At 40.3% G+C, this 25214-nt stretch overlaps 1 protein-coding gene across 4 annotated transcripts in view; it reads right to left on the reverse strand.

Annotated features, from left to right (window-relative positions):
- Positions 1–21909, reverse strand: part of LOC121873816 (zinc finger and BTB domain-containing protein 7C-like) — a 114994-nt gene extending 93085 nt beyond the window's left edge. For all 4 annotated transcript variants that reach the window (XM_042377540.1, XM_042377542.1, XM_042377539.1 and 1 more), the window contains exons 1-5: positions 21742–21909; positions 15458–15559; positions 7638–8252; positions 7010–7267; positions 3028–3129 (exon numbers count right to left, since the gene is read on the reverse strand). In XM_042377540.1, the coding sequence (XP_042233474.1) occupies positions 3028–3129; positions 7010–7267; positions 7638–8252; positions 15458–15538 (1056 nt within the window). In that variant the 5' untranslated portion in view covers positions 15539–15559; positions 21742–21909. The remainder of the gene's footprint in view (positions 1–3027; positions 3130–7009; positions 7268–7637; positions 8253–15457; positions 15560–21741) is intronic.
- Positions 21910–25214: the final 3305 nt, after the last annotated feature.

Below are 25214 nucleotides of genomic sequence, written 5' to 3' on the forward strand. Positions count from 1 at the left end.
CACCATCAACATAAGAGACAGTGTCATCACCATCATCAACATAAGAGACAGTCACCATCATCAACATAAGAGATGCCACCACCTCAAATAACATAGACAGTCACCACCACCATCAACATAAGAGACAGTGTCATCACCATCATCAACATAAGAGACAGCGCCACCACCATCAACAACATACAGTGTCATCACCATCATCAACATAAGAGACAGGTCATCACCATCATCACATATAAGCAGGCCATCATCAACATAAGAGACAGCCACCACACCACCATCATCACCATCAATCAAATAATAGACAGTCACCACCACCATCAACATAGAGACAGTGTCCACCATCATCAATATGTCACCACCATCATCACATAAAATCATCATCAACATAAGAGTGTCACCACCATCATCAACATAAGAAAGTGTCACCATCATCAACATAAGAGACAGTGTCATCACCATATCAACATAAGAGACAGTGTCATACCATCATCAACATAAGAGAGGTCATCACCATCATCAACATAAGAGACAGTGTCACCACCATCATCAACATAAGAGGAGCACACCATCATCAACATAAGAGACAGTGTCATCACACCATCATCAACATAAGAGAAGGCATCACCATCAATAAGAGATGCATCACCATCATCAACATAAGAGACAGTGTCACCACCATCATCAACAGAGACAGTGTCACCATCATCAACATAAGAGACAGGCCATCACCATCAAACATAAGAGACAGTCATCACCATCACCATCATAAGAGACAGTGTCACCACCATCATCAACATAAAGACAAGTCACCACCATCATCAACATAAGAGACAGTGTCACCACCATCATCAACATAAGAGACAGTGTCACCACCATCATCAACATAAGAGACAGCGCCACCAACACAACAACAGTGTCACCATCATCAACATAAGAGACAGTGTCACCACCATCATCAACATAAAGAAGTACACCATCCCATCATCATAGATGCCACCATCATCATCATAATAGACAGTGTCACCACCATCATCAACAGACAGTCACTGAATATCATGTCACCATCATCAACATAATAGACACCATCATCAACATAAGAGATAGCACCATCAATAACATAAGAGACAGTGTCACCATCATCAACATTAGACAGTGTCACCACCATATCAACATAAGAGACAGTGTCATACCACCATCACAACATAAGAGAATGTCACCCACCATCATCATGAGACAGTGTCATCACCATCATCAACATAATAGACAGTGTCACCATCATCAACATAAGAGACAGTGTCACCACCATCATCAACATAAGAGACAGTGTCACCACCATCATCAACATAAGTAGCAGTGTCATCCACCATCATCAACATAAGAGACAGTGTCACCACCACCATCATCATGAGACAGTGTCACCACCATCATCAACATAAGAGACAGCATCACCACCACCATCAACATAATAGACAGTGTCACCACCATCATCAACATAAGAGACAGTGTCATCACCATCATCAACATAAGAGACAGTGTCACCATCATCATGAGACAGTGTCACCAACATCATCAACATAAGAGACAGTGTCATCACCATCAATATAATAGACAGTGTCACCCCACCATCAACATAATAGACAGTGTCACCATCATCAACATAAGAGACAGTCACCACCACCATCAACGATAATGAGACAGTGTCACCATCATCATGAGACAGCCACCATCATTATGAGACAGACAGTGTCACCATCATTATGAGACAGTGCGTCGCCATCATCATGAGACAGTGTCACCACCATCATCAACATATGAGACAGTGTCATCACCACCACCATCATCATGAGACAGTGTCACCACCATCATCATGAGACAGTGTCACCACCATCATCATGAGACAGTGTCACCACCTTCATCATAAGACAGTGTCACCATCATCATCATAAGACAGTGTCACATCATCATCATAGACAGTGTCACCACCACCATGAGACAGTGTCACCACCATCATGAGATAGTGTCACCATCATCATCATAAGACAGTGTCACCACCATCATGAGACAGTGTCACCACCATCATCATCATAAGACAGTGTCACCACCATCATCATGAGACAGCCACCACCATCACCACCATCATCATAAGACAGTGTCACCATCATCATCATAAGACAGTGTCATCATCATATAACACCACCATCATGGAGACAGTGTCACCATCATCATGAGACAGTGTCACCACCATCATCAAAGACAGTGTCATTATCATAAGACAGTGTCACCACCATTTCATCATAAGACAGTGTCACCATCATCATCATAAGACAGTTTCACCATCATCATAAGACAGCATCACCATCATCATCATAAGACAGTGTCACCATCATCATGAGACAGTGTCACCATCATCATCATAAGACAGTGCGTCACCACCATCATCAACATAAGAGACTGTGTCACCACCATCATCATCATAAGACAGTGTCACCACCATCATCATAAGACAGTGTCACCATCATCATCATAAGACAGTGTCACCACCATCATCATAAGACAGTGCGTCACCACCATCATCATAAGACAGTGTCACCATCATCATCATAAGACAGTGTCACCATCATCATAAGACAGTCACCATCATCATCATAAGACAGTGTCATCATCATGAGACAGTGTCATCCATCATAAGACAGTGTCACCACCATCATCATAAGAGTGTCACCACTCATCATAAGACAGTGTCACCACCATCATCAGACAGTGTCACTAATCACCATCATCATCATGAGACAGTGTCACCACCATCATCATAAGACAGTGTCACCACCATCATCATGAGACAGTGTCACCACCATCATCATCATCATAAGACAGTGTCACCACCATCATCATCATGAGACAGTGTCACCACCTTCATCAACATAAGAGACAGTGTCACCACCACCATCATCATAAGACAGTGTCACCACCATCATCATCATAAGACAGTGTCACCACCATCAACTAATAAAGTAAGACAACACTCACCAAAGGGTAGAGAGAGTGTGAGTCCATGTGGCCAGGCAGAGGTGCCTCCTGGGTGTATCCCTGGCCTCCTGAACTTTCACCAATATCACCCGGGTTCTGCCACTAAAGAAAATAGATATGAAATTAAAAGAAGTGGTATTTTTGGAGTTACTTCATTAATTACTAAAATCACAAAAATGTTCTAGGGAAGACAATTAGCTAAATAGGATGTTACTATTTAATAGAGGCTTTCCTCTTGGGTCTCTCAGATTATCACCCACTGTGCTACCATGACACATTATCCTTGACTTGCCAGATGTTCCCATACCATACAAAATGACAGCCACCATACACTTGCCCCAGGCCCCCCCCATAAAAAAAAAACAATTACAATTACCTTATGTGGCTGGGGCACCAATCATGATGCCAATCACTTTGTGAGTTAAAGTGATTTACTGTCCCTTAAAAACCTCATATTTCTCCCTCATCCTTAACAACTGAGTTCAGCTTTCCTGGTTACAATCTTTTTTCAAATCTCAGGAGTGGAGGTGGTCTCTGATGCTATGCAATATGACAATACATTGCCCTTTAATATACAGTATTGTAATCTCTAACTTCCCCTCTCCTTTTACAAACTGTCTTTTGTCAATATGGTAGACCCTTGCCATTCGCGAGGGATAGGTTCCAAGGTATGGTGCGAATAGGCAAAACCACGAATAGCAACTAATACTGCCTTAGTGCACTACTGTATACCTATACTGCACCAAACAACTGACCTGCCATGGCAGCACTCATCCCCTCTTTTAACTTATCTAATAATAAAACTTTCCTTGTCAGGGTTATCACTGACTTCTGCCTTTTACATTTCTCTCCACTAACACTGACAGTAGGCAGTCTTTTAGGGGCCATTTCACACAGAAACACAAAAATTTTGAAAGTACAACACGAGATGCTGTGCGGGGTGACTCGTTATGCTGTGGGAAAAGGCTTGCAAGCAAGCCACCCATCCGCTCACCGTGAATCGTCAAAATCGAGAATGGCAAGAGTCTACTGTACTGTGTTGTCAAATCCTTTTGCTGCATCTAACATTCTCCTAATGTTCCTCTGGTCAATTCCCAAGTGACAGTTGTGGTGTGCACATCTATGGTCTATAATACAAGGATTTTCCAATTGTTTTCCATCATTGCCCAGTGTTGGAGTCATTATGCCTGATAACCCTAAATCTGGCACTGTACTTAGAAATTTTTAAATTTTGATTGGGGCAAATAACAGAAAAGTATTATTGTTTTGTTTTTGTTTCCCTCAGGAGGTGTCCCTCATAATTCGTAAAACTAATTGCCCAATAATTATTTTGAACTAAAATTACTAAATGGGAGGAAAGAAGGTCTAAGATGCCAGATATTTCAATAAAGGAGGATATTTCATTACTTGCTACTGTATAATTTGAAATACTGTACAATCCTAGTATTGAAATATTTTACAATAATGAGATAGCTTCATAGATAACTTAGGCCATTGGCTCAAGCACTTCATTCATATTCTGCTGCCATTGTACAAGGTTGCAGTTTTTGTGTACAACTTGTGTTGTGCAGCACTGTACATACAAATGGGAAAGGTTCCTGAAAGTCATTCGTAAAGTGAAGTTTTGTATATCGAATAAAAGAACATGTGGAAAAAATAGAGATCGGTTCCCCTATAACGAGAAAACACCATTAGTGTATCATTACCCAAAAACATGAAATAAGTTCACGAACAACAAAAATCTGCCTAACTAATAGTACAAAACTATTGTAATATACAATCGAACACATTAAAAACATTAATAAAATACTATCTAGATGAAAATATGCAGCTAAAACCATTAGGGTAAGGCTAAATGAAAGTTTAATACAGCAGCCATTTGCAGACGCTAGCTGTGACGTGTGGCTACCCTCGAGCATTGCCACAGCAACCCGGCCCAGCTGGGGTCACCACCACTGCCAACCATTAAGCAACTCACACACAAAGAAATAATTATCCCCTTTATATCTTTGACCTAATGATAGTTATTTCTTTTAACTTTTTTTTGCACATTATGTATGAAAGATCATGTGTGCATGTAATTGATTAAAAAAATGAAAAAAATTAAGTTTATCTGCCCTAAAATACAAGTTGAATAATAACCATAACATAACTCCCCTCGGCTCATCCTGCTAACTTATATTTTTGACCTTGTGATAATTATTTTTTTTTTACACATTCTGTATGTAGGATTGTGCGTGCATATAACTGAATAAAAATTGTTTTTTTACTGTACAGTACTCCCTCTTTATCGACGGGGGTTACGTTCTGTAGACAGCCGTCGATAAAGAAACCGTCGAAACCGTGATGGTTACGTAATTTTTCTAACTATTATTAGCATATGTTGAATAAATGTACCTTTAAGCATTAATGCGTTTCCTTTACACATAACCTTAAATAATAGTGTATAAATAATAATATAATAAGTGGACAAAAATACTAGCAAACTCGTCAGCACTCGTCTTGCCCTCTTAGGTGTAGATCCAGAGGGAGCAGCAGGTCGTTTGGGAGGCATGGTGATATAAGTTGATGTGATGAACCACCAGCAAAAGTTGAAAATCAAAGACTGTTGCCCACGCGACTTGGCTGATGTCTGTGTTCAGGGAAGGCGGGCCGCGGGTAGACGCTAGTCACGCCACTAGTGCCGCCTAGCGACGAAAGTACAAACAAGGCCCGCAGAGTTCAAATAAAGCCAAAATAAAAATCCGTCTAAATAATCCGTCGATAAAAAATCCGTCGATAAAGAGGGAGTACTGTATACTCAAAATTACGAGTTGAAAAATAACCATGACATAACTCCGACCTCAGCCTGGTAGGGAAAGTGCTAGGTTTAGGGTGTCCATTATAACTGGGTTCCATTATATAGTGCCCATTATTCCGAGGGTTTGCTGTAATTATAAATTTATAATATTACAGTACTTGACGTCACTTAAATAATAATACTGGATCACATTTGAGGTAAATACAAGTGGCCTGGGACGTTCAGGTTTGGTTATAATAAAACTGTTTAGTCTGGATATCTATTGGTCTTTCTATAACCTGAGAGTAATTTGACAACTTAGCCCTGGAAATCACTTGATGCCTTATTTTCCAGTCACACACACACACATACAGTGGTCCGTCGGTTAAAGAGATTTCAGTTAAAGAGTTACCTTCCATAATATTCTTAACTTCAGTTAACGAGCAATCCCTCGATTAACGAGTTTCTTACGAGCCAACCTGAACATGTTTTCGCTTGCATTTGGCGGTCCACCAGCTGTGGTATTAGTCCGCCAATACAGTAATCAGTTCTAGGGCTTAAACTCCTTACCATTTTAGCAAATATCAAGAAGTTTATACTATTCAATAATATTAAATTTTTAGTCATTTTAACAATTATTGAACATAATTGAAGGTTATGAAACTAGTTTTATGCGAGCCATCCAGCCTCTCAACACACCATACAGGCGTCAGTCTTTGTGTCTTTTCAGTGGAGGTAACATCTTGCTTGAGACTCTCTTCAAACTAAACGGTTTTTTTCTGTGTTTGCAAGCAAATTATTGGTCATTTTGAAATTTATTTTACATATTGACAATATATAATGCAGTGCAGTGTTGATTTAAAGAAAATAATCTTGAATTACACCAAGAGAACTAAAATAATTGTGGGTAAATGGTGCCATGGGGGGACTTCTCTTCCACCCCAATGCCTTCTCTTCTCCCTTCTCCTCCACCCCCATTCTAATTCCCATCATCATCATCATCATCCAGGAGCCTTCTACATACACACCTCAAAGTAAGTGTACTTTTTTACCTTTTTTGTTGAATTTAGGCAATTTTCGGTGAGCTGGAACCAATTACCCAAAAAATCCATTGAAACAATGGTTTCGTTTAACGAGCAACCTTCTAGAACGGATTGTGCTCGTTAACCGAGGGACCACTGTAATACAATACACAGAACATACCCCATGAAGCAGCGAGGGTCCTGGTCGAGCATCTGAACTACTCTCAGACTGATGGAACTGGCGGAGAAAAGACTGATCGTGGCGCTGATGATCATATCTGCCAGGTACCATAAGACCTGACTGGTTCTCTCCTGCTTCATGATCATCCAAACCCATGTCAGCCTCCAGGTTACTGTAGTCAAATACTGTGTCTGTCATCCCACTATCATTCCCTTCCTCGACCATTTCTTCTTTAATCAGTGTGTCATCTACCATAGTCTGAGAAAAGGTTAAGATAAAACCAGTACAAAATCTGCTAAACTCTCTACAACTCTTCCTTAATTATTAGATGACAGAAAATATAAATTTTTATATCTTGCACAGAAAATTATCAATTGGGTTAAGTCTTAAAGTTTACTTTTGTGGTAATAAAATAATTTATCTAAAAAAATATTACTGGGTAGGTTAACACGGGAATAATTCTGACATGTTTTGGCACCAAACTAAGCTGAACATCTGTGATTAAGAAAATGCTTCATCAAGAAGTGAGAAAACAAATGTTAAAAAAGTAAGCAAATTTATATATACCGTACATCATATACTGTAGCTAATTCTTAAGGTACAAATAAATGGTGTATTGTGTACATACCACAACCTGTGATAAGTGACGCTCATGTAAAGATGCTTCATCTTCCACTTTATTGTCTGTCTGATGTGCAGTTCTATGGTCCTTCCTTGAGTTTGATTGGCTGGTTTCTCTATCTGCAAGTTCCTCTCCATGGTATGATTTGAAAGTCATTGTCGGTGACTCTCCGGGAATGTCTGTTTTGTCTTCTTGCAAGTCATCATCATATACCGGAGAGCGTGGAGAGGATAAATCACCACTCTGGTGTTCTCCTAGATTCTGGTCTTGTCGTTTATGTCTCTTTGGATGTGGACTATCACTATCATCTGCTGTGTTACGCCCTCTTCTGTTGCTGACAGGAGGTTCATCAGGTACAGCTAAGCCTTTGATTTGAAGAAGTTCTGCAGCTTTGATCAATTGTGCTAGATCAGACTGTGCCACACTTACTATGCCAGCATACATGTAGCTTAGGAGAGCCTCCATGTCTTTACTCTGAACATCCTTCAGTACGATGACAGGATGTTTGCATGGAGTACATTCAAACATTTTTAGAAAGTAATCACTACAGGTTGATAGTACTAGCTTGTGTACAGGGTAGAATTTGCCTTCACAGGCTACAGTCACATCAGTGTACCTTTCCTAAAGGAAGAAAAAAGGGTAATGCAACATGAGTACAATGAACCAATAGTTAATACACATTATGATTAAACCAAAGATACATACTGTACTTACAAAAAAATCTGAATTGTAGAATATTAATTTTTTTTAAACAAACCAGGAAAACATACACGTACAGGTGCTCCTCTACTTAAGTACATTCAACTTACAAACTTTCAGAGATGCAAACATCATCAATGAAGGGGGTTACCTGCCAGAACAGGTGTTTAATGTGGATGAGACTGGATTATTTTGAAGAGAATTCCAGATAGAACAAACATTACCTAAGAGGAGAAGAGTGAGCCAGGTTTTCAGGCTGTATTAAGGGTATAGCTGTACTAAATGTCCATAATCTTTTCATTTTTTGCAATATGTTTGGTATCTACAAGAGTAAAGTTGGACTTACAAACAAGCCTCGGGGACGTAACTCGTTCGTAAGTAGAGGAGCACCTGTATATAAGTACTGTACTTTTTGCTAAGAATAAATGGACGAGTTGTCGGTTCTGAACAAACACAAGAAATACACTCTGCCAAGTTCATAGAGTGATACGGTATATATAATTTGTAAAAAAGTTTAAAGTCCCGCTATAATAGTAGAGATAAGTTTATTTCTCTAGAAACAGGGCCGCCATTTGCAATGATGTCACCAGTTCCCCACAGACGATGTTCTCCAACAATCTTACAGCTGCAGTCGGATGTAGTAGAAAGGATGGCCTCTTGAGACCCCAAATGCCACGTTCAGGTAAGTTTTAAGGGTGTTTTTTTTTATGGTCTAAGTCATGGACATTTTGTAAGTGAAGAAATGTGCCATGAAGAGCTGCTTATGGACATAAAAAACTCCCATGTTCACACCAGCTCAGATATCATGTATTTTTACCAGATAGACTTTCTCTTTTTTTTCCAGTGCATTTACAGAGTATATCAGTACTAGATGGAGATACGAGTCAAGTTAGAAGTACAGTGACCCCTCGGTTAACGAGCGCCTCGGTTAATGAGATTTCGGTTAACGAGTTACCTCCCATAAAATTCTTAACTTCGGTTAACGAGCAATCCCTCGGTTAACGAGTTTCTTACGAGCCGACCTCAACATGTTTTCGCTTGCATTTGGCGGTCAACCAGCTGTAGTATTAGTCCGCCAATACAGTAATCAGTTCTAGGGCTTAAATTCCTTATTATTTTAGTAAATATCAAGAAGTTTATACTATTCAATAATTTTAAAAGTTTAATATTAAATTTTCTAGTCATTTTAACAATTATTGAACCTAATTGAAGGTAAAGTCACTTGTTTTATGTGCGCCATCCAGCCTTTTAACACACCAAACAAGCGTTAGTCTCTCTCTGTTTTCAGTGGAGGTAACATCTTGCTTGAGACTCTCTTCAACTAAATGCTTTTCTCTGTGTTTCCAAGCAAATTATTGGTCATTTTGAAATTTACTTTACATATTGACAATATATAGCGCATTGCAGTGTTATTTTAAAGAAAATATTCTTTATTTACAGCTAGTTTAACTTTAAAAATCACGTGTTGACATTGTTTGAATCCAGCATGGGGCCTAAGAGATCAAGAAAAGTGATTTCAATCCAAACCAAACAGGAAATTATTAAGAAACATGAAGAAGGCATTAGAACAAATGCGCTATGCAAAGAATATGGCATGTTGACATCAACTGTGTCAACAATTCTTGCACAGAAAGACAAATTTAAAGTAGTGAAAGTGAGAGACAAATTTACCAGAGTGTTTAAAAGTAGATCCCTAATTGCAGAAACTGGGAGGTTACTTCTCATCTGGATTAGGGAAAAACAGATGAGAGGTGATTCAGTTTCTACTGAATTCATTTGTGAAAGAGCCAGGGAGATTTACGAGCATTTAAAGACAGATCAACCTGGTTCTTCAGGCTGGTTCGAAAAATTTAAGAAAAGAAGTGACATTTTCAGGGTTGTTAGGCATGGTGAAGCTGCTAGTGCTGATAAGGAAGGGGCAGCAAAGTATTTAGTGGAATTTAAAGAACTGATGGAAGAAGAAAATTATCTTCCACAGCAAGTGTTTAATGTGGACGAAACTGGGCTGTTCTGGAAAAAGATGCCTAAAAGAACATTCATCACCAAAGATGAAGCCTCTTTACCTGGGCATAAACCCATGAAAGACCGTCTCACTCTATTGCTTGGTGCCAATGCTTCAGGGGAATTCCGACTGAAGCCTATGCTTGTCTACCACTCTGAAAACCCCAGGGTGTTCAAGCAACAGAAAGTGGTAAGAGCAAAGTTTGGAGTTTATTGGAAGTCCAACCGTAAGGCATGGGTGACAAGACAGCTTTTTAATGAATGGGCTGTTTATGTGTTTTGCCCTTCTGTCAAGAGCTACCTAACCACCAATAAACTCCCTTTAAAGGCTCTTCTCCTCATGGATAATGCTCCTGGTCATGACCCTGAACTTGCCAGAACTTTGGAGTGTCAATTTGACTTTGTGAAAGTGTTGTTTATGCCTCCCAACACTACATCAATCATACAGCCAATGGACCAGAATGTGATCAGCAACTTCAAGAAGTTGTACATGAAGAAAATGTTTAGGTGTCATCAGGCAACTTCCAATGATCCTGAACTAACACTGAAACAGTTCTGGAAGACACAATTCAACATCTTGGAGGCTGTAAAATTGTTTGTGTCATCATGGCAAGAAGTCTCCACTAGATCCCTCAATTCTTCATGGAAAGCACTGTGGCCATCAGTAGCCCATGATTTTGAAGGATTTGAGGAAGAAACAGAGTTGGACCAGGAGATTGTGTCCATTGGTCAGTCATTGGGCCTTGAAGTGGAAGAGGATGATGTCAAAGAGCTTGTGATGTCTCATGAGGAGGAACTTACTCCTGATGACTTGAAGCAACTGGATGAGATGTTAGAGGCTGACAGTGGTGAGGAGGAAATTGAAAGTGATGACCATATGTCAACTAAAGAGTTGAAAGATGTGATTTACCACTGGGAGAAGTTCAGGGAACTGGCTTCAAAGCACCCACATGTGGAAAAAACTGAACTAACTTTGTGTCATGTTGAGGACTCAATGGTCTCCTTCTTCAAACATAAGTTAATGGTGAGGAGGAGAGATGCCCCACAGACCACAATTGACACTTTCTTCAGAGTTAATGGTGAAGAGACAGTTGAGAAGAAGATTAAGTTTAGTTAAGCCAAGTCTGTTTGAAGTTGTAGAGAGGAAACAAGCTCAACAAAAAATGTATCATGATAAGAGTTCCAGTGAAAGTGTGTTCAAGGTAAATGATAGGGTGAGAGTTAGGAATATGGCTAAAGGTTATGGTACTGTACATGCAAAGTGGATAACTGGTGTCATTGACAAGGTATGTGGATCAAGGACATATTTAGTGAAATGTGGTAACTCTTTGAGATATGTTCATGTGGATCACATCATTCAGGCACATGATGAGATGAATGTAGCACCAGAACACGATGATAAACTTGACACAGTTGCAGATGATCATCATGATGATGAGGTCAAAGATGATGTTTCCCAGCATCCACTCACTGTGTCAACTGACTGTAGTGATGATACGTCTGTCACTGATAATGCACAGAGTGCAAGTGAAACCCCTGTAAAAGTTGATGGAGGAAATATTCCTAGAAGATCAAACAGAGTTAGGAGACCTGTAATGAAATTAGACCTCCAATTATCTGAATTGTGAACAGGCCTTTCAAAACTGTTTAGTTAGGAAGTTATATTTCTTGTGTTCTATTCTCTTTTTCCCTGCCATATGTAATTCTGTAAGTTTTGTTTATTTAGGAGAAATAGTGTTAAATGTGTGTATGTTTATATGCTGCCTTTATTGATTATATATATACAGTATATACATGATAAATTAAGTCCGCATGTGGTTTCTCCTTCTCCTATTAAATCATGTAAGATACTACGTACTGTACACTAACCTAACATATGACCTGTATTTTCTTATGTGATCGAAAAAAATTTTGCGACAGAAATCCTGTAGAGATAATTTGTCTTATTGGTTAAAGTACTTAATCCCATTGTTAGAATCTTAAGGCTCCCCAGATGACCAAAAACCAAAATAATACAAATATTGTTTGAAATGTTTATACTATGAAACTTGTAATAGGGGCAGCTAATATCCATTGAATTAGTGAATGTGCTTAGTAATATTTATTCAGTATAGTCTTCATTTATGCGGTCAATTGAACCCGTGGAGGTCCGCGTACAACGAGAAACGCGTAAACGAAATAACAGAACATATGGGATTAATTGAAATAGAGACTGGGCCGACCCCCAAACTTCACTTTTTCCGACACAATAGTACGTTGTAGTAAAAATAACATCTTAATTTTATGATGGTATGCACACACAATTAATAATTAAGAGAAATATCAATAATATTAGGTTTTTTAACACTTATGTTAGTAGAAGAGATGGCTGGGCACACGGGGATGGGGGTTTGGTTCCGAGGCAGAGGGCAGATTATTGGCCCTCACCTGTATCACTTGTATCACTATCCACCACAGAGGCTTGCAGGGCCTCTTTGTCAAACCCCTAAAAGTCCTTATCCTCACTATTACTGACTTGGGTTGGCTGTGGTGGGTGGCGGGTGAAGAACTCGGTAATGTTTTGTTGACTGGGCGACCTTGTGGGCACCCTGCCCGCGCCGCTTCCCGCATAAATGATGGAATGAACCGTGTAAATAAAAATTGTCGGTCTGGCAAGGTGCCGCGTAAATATCCAAACGTGTAAACCAAATCCGAGTAAATCGAGATTATACTTTATATTCAATATAGCATTACTTTGTTGCACAGTAAAGCACAATTAGTTATTTAATAATATTTATTTACAGAGTCGATCAGCCGAGAAGATTGGACAACTCCTTCTAGGGTTCATCAAGGCAGATGAAAGAAATTTACCAAAAGTACAGTAGAAGTCTTTATGATAGCAGAGTATTATCAAGAACTCCGCCACCCAGCTATGAAGCACGTCAAATTACATTTGTCATCTGATCATCTCAAGCCCATCCCCTGGCCATGGTCGTCCCTAGTCCTTCCACAACATTAAATATAGACATGTGACAAAAACTTACATTTTCCAGACATGAAATAGAGAACAGTGGTGAAAACTTCCATGTTGGAGTTATCGGTCTTTTGCATCTTTTTGGCACCCAGCAAGTAAATACACATGATGATACTCGAGCAGTAATTTATTTTAACCTAAAAATAAGGTTATGCACGTGTATATAAACATTGTATATGGCCACAAGTCCTGTATTCCTGCTGGTACCAACACATACACCACAGCTGGCTGCCTCCAGGGTCCTGCTAGGCGGCTCGTGCCAACCTGTGACGCCACAACCAATCTTTTACTTTTATCCGCTTCACCACTGATAGGCTCGTTAGCCGCTTGGGCGATCGGTCATGTCTCTGTTACAGACTACTGACAAGTACTGGGCATGAACTGGCTCCTGAATGTACCTGAACCTGCTACAGTGTTGGTCAAGTCTTGTCTTGAAAGAGCTCACACTCGGTGCCGTCACAACACTCTCTGGTAGATTGTTCCAAGAGTTCACAACTCTCACTCCGAAAAAGTTTGCCCTGACAGTTTTCTGGACTTGCGGCTTCTTCAATCTTGAGCTGTGACCCCTTGTGGGGCAACCGTCCGCCACTCCAAGTAAGGACATTCGACTGAATAGTGCCCCTTGAGATGCTTATACACCTCAATTACGTCACCCCTTGCCCGTCTGTAGTACAGTGGGGTATGCTATAACGAACGGATTCTACTACGAATATTCCTATAACAAACGGATTCTACTACGAATATTCCTATAACGAACGGTTTTACCTATAAAATTGAGAATGCTATAACGAACACAACTCCTACAACGAACGCGGATGAATATGGGACTATTTCGTCTGGCGTATGAATATTGTTGTACCGCGGCTCACAGCACAGTCAGTGCACCACTGAACTTGTTGAAATTTCGTCTTTTGATGTGGAAATTCGTGTTTTTTTTATAACTATTTTGTTATACAAGTGTACAATTGTAACAATGAATCGTCAAAAGCGAGAGAGAAAGCTAATAACCCTTTAAACTAAGAAAGAAATTATAAATAAACAGACAAAGTGCCTGTAAGACAGTCACCAAAGAGGGCTAGGAAGGATGACTCCTCTCCTTCCACCTCTTCTCCATAATTCTCTCCTTCCCCCTCCTCCTCTGCCTCCTGTCCTGCATGCTAACAACACTAAGGTAAAATAAAGTACCGTATTTTTTACAATTTCCACAGAAATTTTTCAGTGTTAAGTGGTTGTATTTGGGGGCCTGGAACGGATTATTCCTATAACGAACGAGGTTCTAGAACCAATTAGGTTCGTTATAGCATACCCCACTGTATAAGCTAGGTAAGTTCAGAGCTTTTCGCAGTCACCTGACTTTTTAGCTACTTTAACCCCTATTTTTTACACTTTTTGGCCTAATTTATTTAAAATCCTCATTATCATAGTGAATTTAAGCCTTTTCTTTACCCATTGACCTGCCATCTTATGAAAAAATTCTGACCGTCAACTCGTCTATTATCTCATTTTGAATTCCTTTGTGGTGATTTTTGTTTAACACAGACCTGTAAGTTTGCATGATCAAGTATGTGATAGACTTTTTAAAGACAATACTGTACTGGCATCATCAAATATATACAGTATAGTACTACTGTTTCAAATTAGCACTGAACATCCATCACAAAACAGGTCATTATATAGTGGCATAGCAAAGAAAATGGCCACATCTTCACCATCCAACTGTTATGTGACTAATGAGTGTATGAAGCACAGTCAGCCAGTCACTGCCCCCACACCAGCTTCTCAGTTGCCAAATTTGGTGCTGACTTTAAATTTACAAATATTTTTAACCAAACAATTGAACATAATACTATGTAGTAAAAGCAAAGGTTAATGTATTACTATACAATACCAGACAAACAATTTATCAAGCCCTCTGTGCTGACTCGTAAACTTCAAAGGTTGTAAGGTATACTGTACTAGATATATATTGTAATCTAACTGGGACATGATATAAAATAGTTGGACTAATTGGAAAGCTGGAAGACAGATAACAGGACTTTTACTGTCTACTGTATACGAGGGATAATTTTTTGTATCTTAAGATGGGGAAACTGTATAAGGAACAATAACTTACCACCTCTCGTAGTGCAGACAGCATATGGCAGAATGTTGAACTATGATTGTTCCAAGACAAAGAGAGCATTCCTTCTGCCATCTTGAATAAGTGATTTCACCTCTGAAAATTCCATGACAATGTAAATTTTCCATTATGATAAAAATATAGTATGGTACCTAACTTAAACACAGTACCAGGTGAACTAAGTACTTTAAATGAATAAAGAACATTATCACTGGCATCTACTACAATCTCTACCCCTTTTATATTGCCAATCTAATTATGCATTGTTCACTATAGAGGAGTTCACTGCATCATGTAATACTGTACAGTATATATAAATTAAGATTTTCTGATTTCAATTGATAATTTCTTTTTGGTATATACTGTACACTGTACACAAATATCACAGGTTTTATAAACATTAATACAGCAAGCAATCCATATTCACAAGGGTTACATCTCTGGAAATCCTCAAAAAATGCAGATACTGTACCTTGGTTCACTGAAAAAAAAGTTTGGTTCCTAGCACTGACTGAACATAGAAAGGATGGACATGCATTCACTCTCAGCAGCAGCTGAGTCAACTGACGGGTGAACCAGTTGGCATCAAATTGATTTTTAACTTGCAAAGCCAACAGCATATGAGTTAAAACTGGATTCATGAAATATTTTTCATTATCATTGACTTAATGTACTGTATATGGCTCCCATTAATTCCCAGCCCATTTACAAAGGATATACCCCCGTATTTCTGGAAAACCTGAACATATTTAAAAAATGGCAAATATTTAAGAACAATAATCAAAATAAATGTCCATAGAACAGTGTGTTTCTTATTCACCTTTAATAATGATGATGTGATATTGTAATGTATTGCCATGCTTTTTTAAAGTTAACTGGGCATGAATGAAGACTTTCTTTCCTACAGCCTGGCATACTGGGCCATCTCAAAAGTTTGCTGCCCAGAAAAGTTCAACTATCCAGCCGAATACTAGATGGTACAAACTGTCTAGCCAGAGTATCCAGTGCATCCCTAAATGAAAACCTTAAATTTCAAACTGCACAACCATCATTGTTGTAATGTGTAACTCCAGTCAGCAAGCGCTGTCTACCAGGTACAGTACTTAAGTGTGAAACCCACTACAGTATTGTACCACACTTCAAACAGCTGAAGCTTCAGTACATTACTAAATAATACAACTGGATTTATCTCATACTTAACAATACAGCATCTTAGTTTAGCATTTTGTTATCCATGTACTGACTGTACAAAATTCATCTGAACTTTGGAGATACTGTATTGATGTCTTAATTCCTGATGGATTAAGACATCAATATCCCCTAAGTTTAAGAGAACTTCTGTGAGAAAAACAAAAACAGATACCATAGTAATCTCTCCGATAGCCGGAATAATTGGTGCAGAGTTGTTCCGGGCATGGAGATGAATTTTTCACCCTTGAAAAAAGTCGCACATCCTTGGAATTTTTCTGGGTGTCTAAACTATGCATCTAACATGAACAGACACAGAGCTGTATTTATTTATGCAAAAAACAAGTGTATAAACTATACTGTACTCACCAACAGATGCTGTCATCTCAGGCTTGTGATACAGGCAGGCCAAATGGTGATGTGATGATACAGGATGGCTTGCCTTTGTCCTGTACCATCTACTGTAACAACTGTTACTAACTGTCCTTCTCCTCTCCTTCCATGAAGGAGGGTTTGTACACACACAGTATACTGTACATACTCTCTCTACACACTAGGCTACAGAAGGTATACTCTATCCACCCTGCTATGTACAATACTGTACATACAGTACTTCCACACTTATTGAATGTACAGTACAGTAACTGTAATAACTTGTTATGTCTTAACACTGCTTTAACAATATTTTTGGGTGATCATATGCTGGTACGGTAATGTAGAGTACTGCACAACACAGTTCATATGTGAAAACAGTAGTGAACAAGAGAACAAGCTTGTACAGACAATGAACCAAGAGTTAATTGAAATAAACGTAGATCTCGAGACAAAAGCATTGTTCAAATGTAAGGGCTTCAGTGATTACCGATGTAATGAAAATACTGCTTCCAAATAGCAAACCTTAGGGCAGCTACTGACCCGTTTTTACTTGCTAGAGTTTGAGGGGATAGGCTGTGAGATACATCAGCCAATCATAGGAATCCCATACAGCCAATCATAGGTATCCCATACAGTCACATGACAGTAGTGGCCAATCATAGCCCATGAGCCCTCTGAGCCTGCCACCCACATGCCTGGGACACATCCCCGCATCAGAAACATGATGTAATCTCTCAGAAATTCGTTCGAATACCTGGAATGGAGAGATTTTCCCCAGAATTTCTCAAAATTAAAAAATAAATAAAATCTGGATAATGAAGAGTTCTGAAGAACAAAGATTCCAGCTAACACAGAGATTACTACTATACAGTACATATTATCAAATAATTAGAATTACCTCTGTGCAGAAAATATCCAAACATATACCATAACAATTTCCATTTTTTGACCCTGTGAAACAAACTAAGTACACATTACCTAACCTAATAATCTTAATATAGTTTTTAGTTAAATTTTGTTAAGTTTAGATTCCTTGATTTGTTTTGACTTGTCTTAACCTTTCACTGTAAAACAGGATAAATCCTATGATAGTAACTTGTGCAGTATCTCCTCTACTCACGAGCTTTCATACATAAGAACAAACCTGTCTGTATAGGTATGTCCAAATTTCCATTCAGTGCGAAAGTGCAAGAGTCATTAGTTCTATTCTACCAACGCATAATAGATGGCGTGAGTGCACTACCCTGTACTTCCAACATTCCTGGTCAAGCGGTAGCCATTTTATTTTTTGTGGCTTTTACAAACATTATTGACTGCAATATCTCCGAGAAGTGTAAAGGTAGTGCCAGTGATGAGAGTACGAGTAAGAAAAGACACACGATTACAATGGAAACAAAAGAAGCAAAAATAAAACAAATGGAAAGAGGTGATGAGACGACAAATGTGGGTCGTGTTTTCAGGTCGAATCGTTCGACTGTTGGTACGATTTTAAAAGACAAAAAGAATTATGGAGCATGTAAAACGTTGTGACTGTGCAATCAACCATCATTAGTAAGAAAAGAGGAAAATTGCACAATGAGATGGAAAAACCTTTGTATTTGTGGCTGGAGGACCAAAATTAACGTCATATGCCTATTAGCTTAATGCTAATCCAAGAAAAACTACAAGTCTTTTTGAGGAACTTAAGTAGAAATACAGTGACTGTTACAGGTGAGACATTTACAGCCAGTCTTGGCTGTGGGTGTGCTGTACACAAGGTATTTTTCATATTTAACACATTGTTTGCAAGAGATAGAGGTGAATTTGGACTTATGAACAAATGGACTTACAAATAAGACCTCCAGAACCAATTACTGTATGTTCGTAAGTATGAGACTGCCTGTAGTTAGATCACTAGATGTGATCACCAGGTTTTCCCAAAGGCATTAAAAATACAATTTGAAGGTCTTACATGGTCGCACCACCCTCCTCCAACTGTGAAATGGTCATCGCTATCCAGTAAGTGTTGCCATCTCACAGTGGTGAGTGTGAACTCCCGATGACTCTGCCTCCCAACCATGCACTGATGATTTGCAATTAAGGTATTTTTCTCCACAATGACACCTCGTAGTGCATCACTGTAGATAAATACACTGTGCAGCAACCAACCAATACAGAACAGTTGCCAGCCAGCGAATAATGAATGACTGACCTCCCTTCCATTCTATAAAAACTTGCCTTACAATACCTAAAGAGCTTAACCCAATGCAAAATAATATGTAACAATAATAATAACACACTTCCATCTTAGGATAGGATGGTTGGGTAGGTTTTATTAGTTTATCTTGTCTACAGTATATCATAATGTAATGAAATACTGTAATAATAACGTTTGCTGCAAATGTTCATGTGTATTGAATAGATGACGACAATGATATTTACTAGATCCTAATTGAACCCGACCTGGTTAATATTGACGACTGACCCGCGGACGAGTTATTCGTTTTATTTCTTATTTTCTTATTTTATTTTCATTAGTGAGTTCTGATATGATAATCATTTCTTGTGCAAATGCTTCAACTTGTAGAAATTAGGCACCTAAGGTGCACTACTTTGTCTTTCTGGTGGCTGTGCTCTTTGCCGCACCCGCCTCTCATTCCCACGCGCGTTTCATTTTCAGGGTGATGTGTGAAGGTTGTTGCCGGTCCTGTGCTACAGTTCTAGTGCCTATAAAGGAACTTGGCTTGAAAATGCCAAGATTAAACCCAGTATTGTATTTTATTTATAAACATCTTTCGAAGAAAGTAATTTACACAGCAATACTGTGAAAATGAACTGGGTTTGTGTGCAAAGTTTGTTGTATATGATGTATTTCATAACACTCTGCCGCCAGGGCTGGATCAACACCGATGCAAGCGGCTGCTCTCACGTCCACAAAAAACATAAAATTACACCATATCATAGTAAATTCTTTCTGTTTAATATACCGGGGGGGTCCGGGTTAAGTGAAATTGTGGCATTTCTAAAATCGTTTTCTATGAAAAGTCGGCCGTGGGTCAGTCATCAATAATAACCCGACCTTACCAACCAATGAAATCGGTAATTTTTTACTTTCGGACTTTCGGACATGAGTCCCTAGGGGTTGACCAATGTGTTTTACCAGTGTATTTTGGTGTGTTTTAAACAAATCTGATCTTCATTTTTGGCAGAAATTGCTAGTTTTGCCTTCTTCCCCTATCGATAATGGGGGAGAGCCCAGGAAATCGGGGTTTTGGGTGGGGGGAAACAGGAAAACGAGTCGTTTAACCAAACCAAACCAAACCTAACCCCTATACAGGGGGCTCTGCCCTCGGACCCCCAGTAGGCTTAGCTTAAACTAACCTAACCTAACCTATTCATTTCCAACTAAATACAAATGGGGTTCAAGACTAAAATAATGAGATCTAAATGTTTCAGTAGTTTTAAACTTTGGGGTGCACCATGTCCTTAAGAACAATACCTTAGTTAGAAGTGGAAGGACCAGGGATAAGTTCAGGGTCAACCTCTGATACTTGTTCTTTCTAATTTACAAGGCAATTTACAGTGCGGGCACTCAACAGATGTAGGGAGAACACCCTGATTACGTAGGAATTGGATAGCTTGATTGTCTTTATCGTAAAACTCAGCAATAAACTTAAAATAATCATAGGAGCACGACTCACACCCAACCTCTACCACGGTCATTGTCACACTGGTCATTGAAATTGAAATCCTTCAAATCCGTATCTTGGCTCCTCCCTTTGAAAAAATAAAATTTTGATTGGTCGAAAAAAAATTTGCGTGACGAGATCGATACATCATTGATCACGACTGGAAGACGTCACACATGCGTGATGCAAACACGCTCATAATTAGCTCACTTTCACGACGATAACATCTCACATAGACGAAGACTGAAAAGTACGTAAAATCAATTAAACTCAATTGTGTCGCTATTATCCATTTCTGCCAGGTATATGTGGGCTTCAAAATGCTCAGAATAGGGAGATCTAAATGTTTCAGTAGTTTATAACTTTGGGGCGCGCTGTGTCCGAAAGTAAAATAATACCCAGAAATCTATGGTACCTAACCTTACCTAACTTCCTAGCTGGGGGGGGGGGAGCGGACCACTGTCATATTAAACAGAAAGTACTTCGCCAATCAAAGTGCACTCTTGGTAAAATAGTGTTAGTAGGAACTTTGCCAGTCACGGCAAAATATCCACTATGAATAATTTTATAACAGCCATTCAAGGATTCCCAGACTGTGCATATCTTTCATTTTCTGGGCCAGGCAGAGCTATTACACCTACAGACATTTGATTTCTGTGGTGGATATTTTACAGTGCAGTAATTATGGCTTTCCTAGATGTCACACAATATAATACAGTGTTTCAGTAGGTTATTCAAACACAGGACAGTAAACGGTACAGCTACTGTAGGTTGAAAAAGTGCATTGCCTTAACTAAATACTTACTGTAATATTAACATTTGTCAAAAACTACGAAAGCAAATTTCGTCAACACTAAGGTTTTGAGGAATTTCAGTAAATCCCTAAACCCTGAAAAAGTGTTAGTAATGTTAACAACAGAGGTTAACTTAGGCTGGTGGGTGTTGTTGTTGTTGTCATCTCTGTTGACTACATCTACCAACACTAATCAATCCATTATCATCAAAACATTTGTGTAAATATTTAAAAAAAATGGACAGTTTTCTCACCCGTTACGTTGTTGTTTATTAAGAATACTTGAGGCAGGTTAATGATGTGACATTATTAATGAAGGCAGGTGTAATACAGTACAGGAACGAAGCGTTTATTTCTGAGGACCACAAGCCACCCTCCGCCTCCCTCGACCAGTGCCGCGGCCACACTGTCTCCAGCGGCGAGGCCTTCACTCCACTGCCCTGCTACACTGTTTATGCTGAATTAAAGCTTATATGTTTCTAGGATGTTCATTACATTATTAATGATTGCTATGTATACAGTATTTATCTTCTCACCTCGGATGTTCATTACAGATTCTGACATATATTTATATGTACTGTACTGTACTGTACTTCTATTCCTTTCTCGGATATTCATTAAGTTTGCTTGAAAATGGGTCGTACATGTCCCCCCCCCCACAAAAAATAAAAATAAAAAAAAAAATAAATAAATAAATATATATATATATATATATATATATATATATATATATATATATATATATATATATATATATATATATATATATATATACATATATATATATTTAGCAATCAATCATCGTATTCTCGGAAATGTGTATTGATGACTGGTAAATCAAGCAAATAAATTATTTAGTGGACTTATACGAGGATTGTTTCCTTAAATTAAGGGTTCCCAAGCATTTTCCAGTGCGACCCCATCTAGTGCTGTTGTAGCGTGTAGTGGATTTCTCCCCTACAAACGCTGTTTGTCGCTGAGTAGCCGACCCCACCAATTCCCCAGTGTATGCCTCGTGTTCGAGGTCAACCAGCGCCGCCATACATCACAGAGCGGGGGTCAACTGCTAAGCCACGCCTACCCCCGCTATTTAAGACCTGACCTCGTGGTGATCACCCTCTTTCTACCTACACCAACCAGCCAGCAACACACACCTCCTCCTCCGCTGCTGCCTGGCGGCCCTCGCTCCTCCTCCGCCTGCCTGACGGTCCTTTCTCCCGCTGGCGAGCATGGCGACCCACAAGCTGTCCTCCTCTGAGCGTCCTCACCAACCAGCTCTCTCTACATCACGCTTGTAACCATGCTGCCTTCCCAACACCAAGCTGCATTGTACAGCCAATACAACATGTATATAGAGAGCACATTGTGAGTTTCCTTTCTCCATTCCATCCTGAGTGTGAACACAAACATCTCATACCCCACAAATGGTGACCCCGGAGATTCGCACTCACACAGGATGGAGGAGAAACTGATCACGCTCCCAGTCTTCAAGCAACATGGAAGACTGGCTTATCCACACAGAAGCAGCTCTCATCGGCTCTACAACTACTGTCTCTACACCGCAGGTTAGACACCCTAAAGCAGCACTGCTTCTCTAAGCAGACACCAGCTCCTCTTCCTGCCCCAAGCACCACGTCCTACCGACCCCAGCACACCCGTCCTGCCTCAGACGCCGACCCCGGCCCAGCAGTAACCCCTGCCGCCCCTGATGCGGTCTCTGTTCCTGTGTGCGGACCCACACACCCCTCTTTTCTCCCTCAGGTACTCCCTGCTAATGTCCTGCACCCTGCTGCTGTCAAGAGCCCTCATCCGCTTCTGCTGACGCAGCCCCTACTCCTGACCCAGGCCCACACACCCCAGCAAGCGCATCTGACGATTCTATACCTGCCATGAGGGAAGCACAACATTCATCGCCTCCACACACCCTTTTTCTCCCTCTCTTCTCCCACAGATAGTGTGTATCTAGACAGTTGTATCCAGCGACAGGCTCATCCACACCATCGTTGTTGTCTCACATGAGGCATGCACCGCCCGTTCTGCCTCACATGTGCTAAGCAACCCTGCAGACAACAAGTCTCCTACACCGCCTGGAGGGAAGGGGGAGTATTGTAGTGGATTTCTCCCCTACAAACGCTGTTTGTCGCTGTGTAGCCGACCCCACCAATTCCCCAGTGTATGCCTCGTGGTCGAGGTCAACCAGCGCCGCCATACATCACAGAGCGGGGGTCAACTGCTAAGCCACGCCTACCCCCGCTATTTAAGACCTGACCTCGTGGTGATCACCCTCTTTCTACCTACACCAACCAGCCAGCAACACACACCTCCTCCTCCGCTGCTGCCTGGCGGCCCTCGCTCCTCCTCCGCCTGCCTGGCGGTCCTTTCTCCCGCCGGCGAGCATGTCGACCCACAAGCTGTCCTCCTCTGAGCGTCCTCACCAACCAGCTCTCTCTACATCACGCTTGTAACCATGCTGCCTTCCCAGCACCAAGCTGCATTGTACATCTAATACAACATGTATACAGAGAGCACATTGTGAGTTTCCTTTCTCCATCCCATCCTGAGTGTGAACCAAACCACCTGTTCCCCACACTGTCGCCTATCCAATGGGGCCCCGAGAATAAAAACGGGCATATTTTTACTCGCATTTAACTATAAAAACAAATAAATATAATATATTACAAAATGGAGAAGTGTAAAAGTAAACACTAGCAAAAACAGGTTACAACTCTGTCATGATTATATTGTAGTGGACGTCTCCCCTACAACTGTGTATCGCATTCCAATGCAACAGTATCCTAGCAACCAAATGAGCGGCCCGGGGTCACCAGCTGCTACGTCTTCCCTAGCAACGGAGTCAAGAAACCGGCGCGTTCCCACGGATTTACTTCCGGCTGCTGTGTATATAAGCTCTGTCTCTCCATTGAGATTCATTCTGGCCTCGGTTCCTGAACACGCAACACCTCCTCCTCCGCCGCTGCCTGGCGGCCCTCGCTTCTCCTCCGCCTGCCTGGCGGTCCTCGCTCCCACCGGTGAGCATGGCGACCCACCAGCTGTCCTTCTCTGAGCGTCCTCACCAACCAGCTCTCTTATTCTACTCTACGTTTCTGAACACGCAACACCTCCTCCAAGCAAGCTCCTCGCTGTCCAGCTCTCATTCAACCTGGAAGCCAGCAACAGGCAACATCTCCTCTAACGAAGCTCCTGCACATCTACCTCCTTCAGCACGCTACTCACCGAACGTGTCTACTGAGCAGCTCCTCACCACACGGCACCTCCAGCACCAGACTGTCTTTCATATAACTTATATTATATTAGAAAACCACCACCTAGAGTTTCCATCAATCCCATCCTGAGTGCTAGACAACATAATATCACGTAACCCTACAATATCATCAATAGTGTTCTATACCTGGGTGTAAAATTAGGTGGTTAAACAGCATAAGACAGGTTTTTTTTAGTTACAACTGTCACATTTCAGATATAACATGTGTGCATTATCATTTAATTAATCACAATGCACGTTAAACAACATACGATTCAAGTGTGTCATTTTATATGAAATGTGTACATCATTATGTAGTGGATTCCTCCCCTACAAACGCCCTGTGTCACTGACTAGCCGACCCCCCGCGAATCTACGAATCTACCAGCGTATCCCTCGTGGTCAAGGTCAGGTAACCAGCGACGCCGAAAAAGGGGGGTCTACAATCAAGCCACGCCTACCCCC

This window comes from Homarus americanus, unplaced genomic scaffold (assembly GCF_018991925.1).
Source record: "Homarus americanus isolate GMGI-L3 unplaced genomic scaffold, GMGI_Hamer_2.0 scaffold25827, whole genome shotgun sequence".
NCBI classification, from domain to species: Eukaryota; Metazoa; Arthropoda; class Malacostraca; order Decapoda; family Nephropidae; genus Homarus; species Homarus americanus.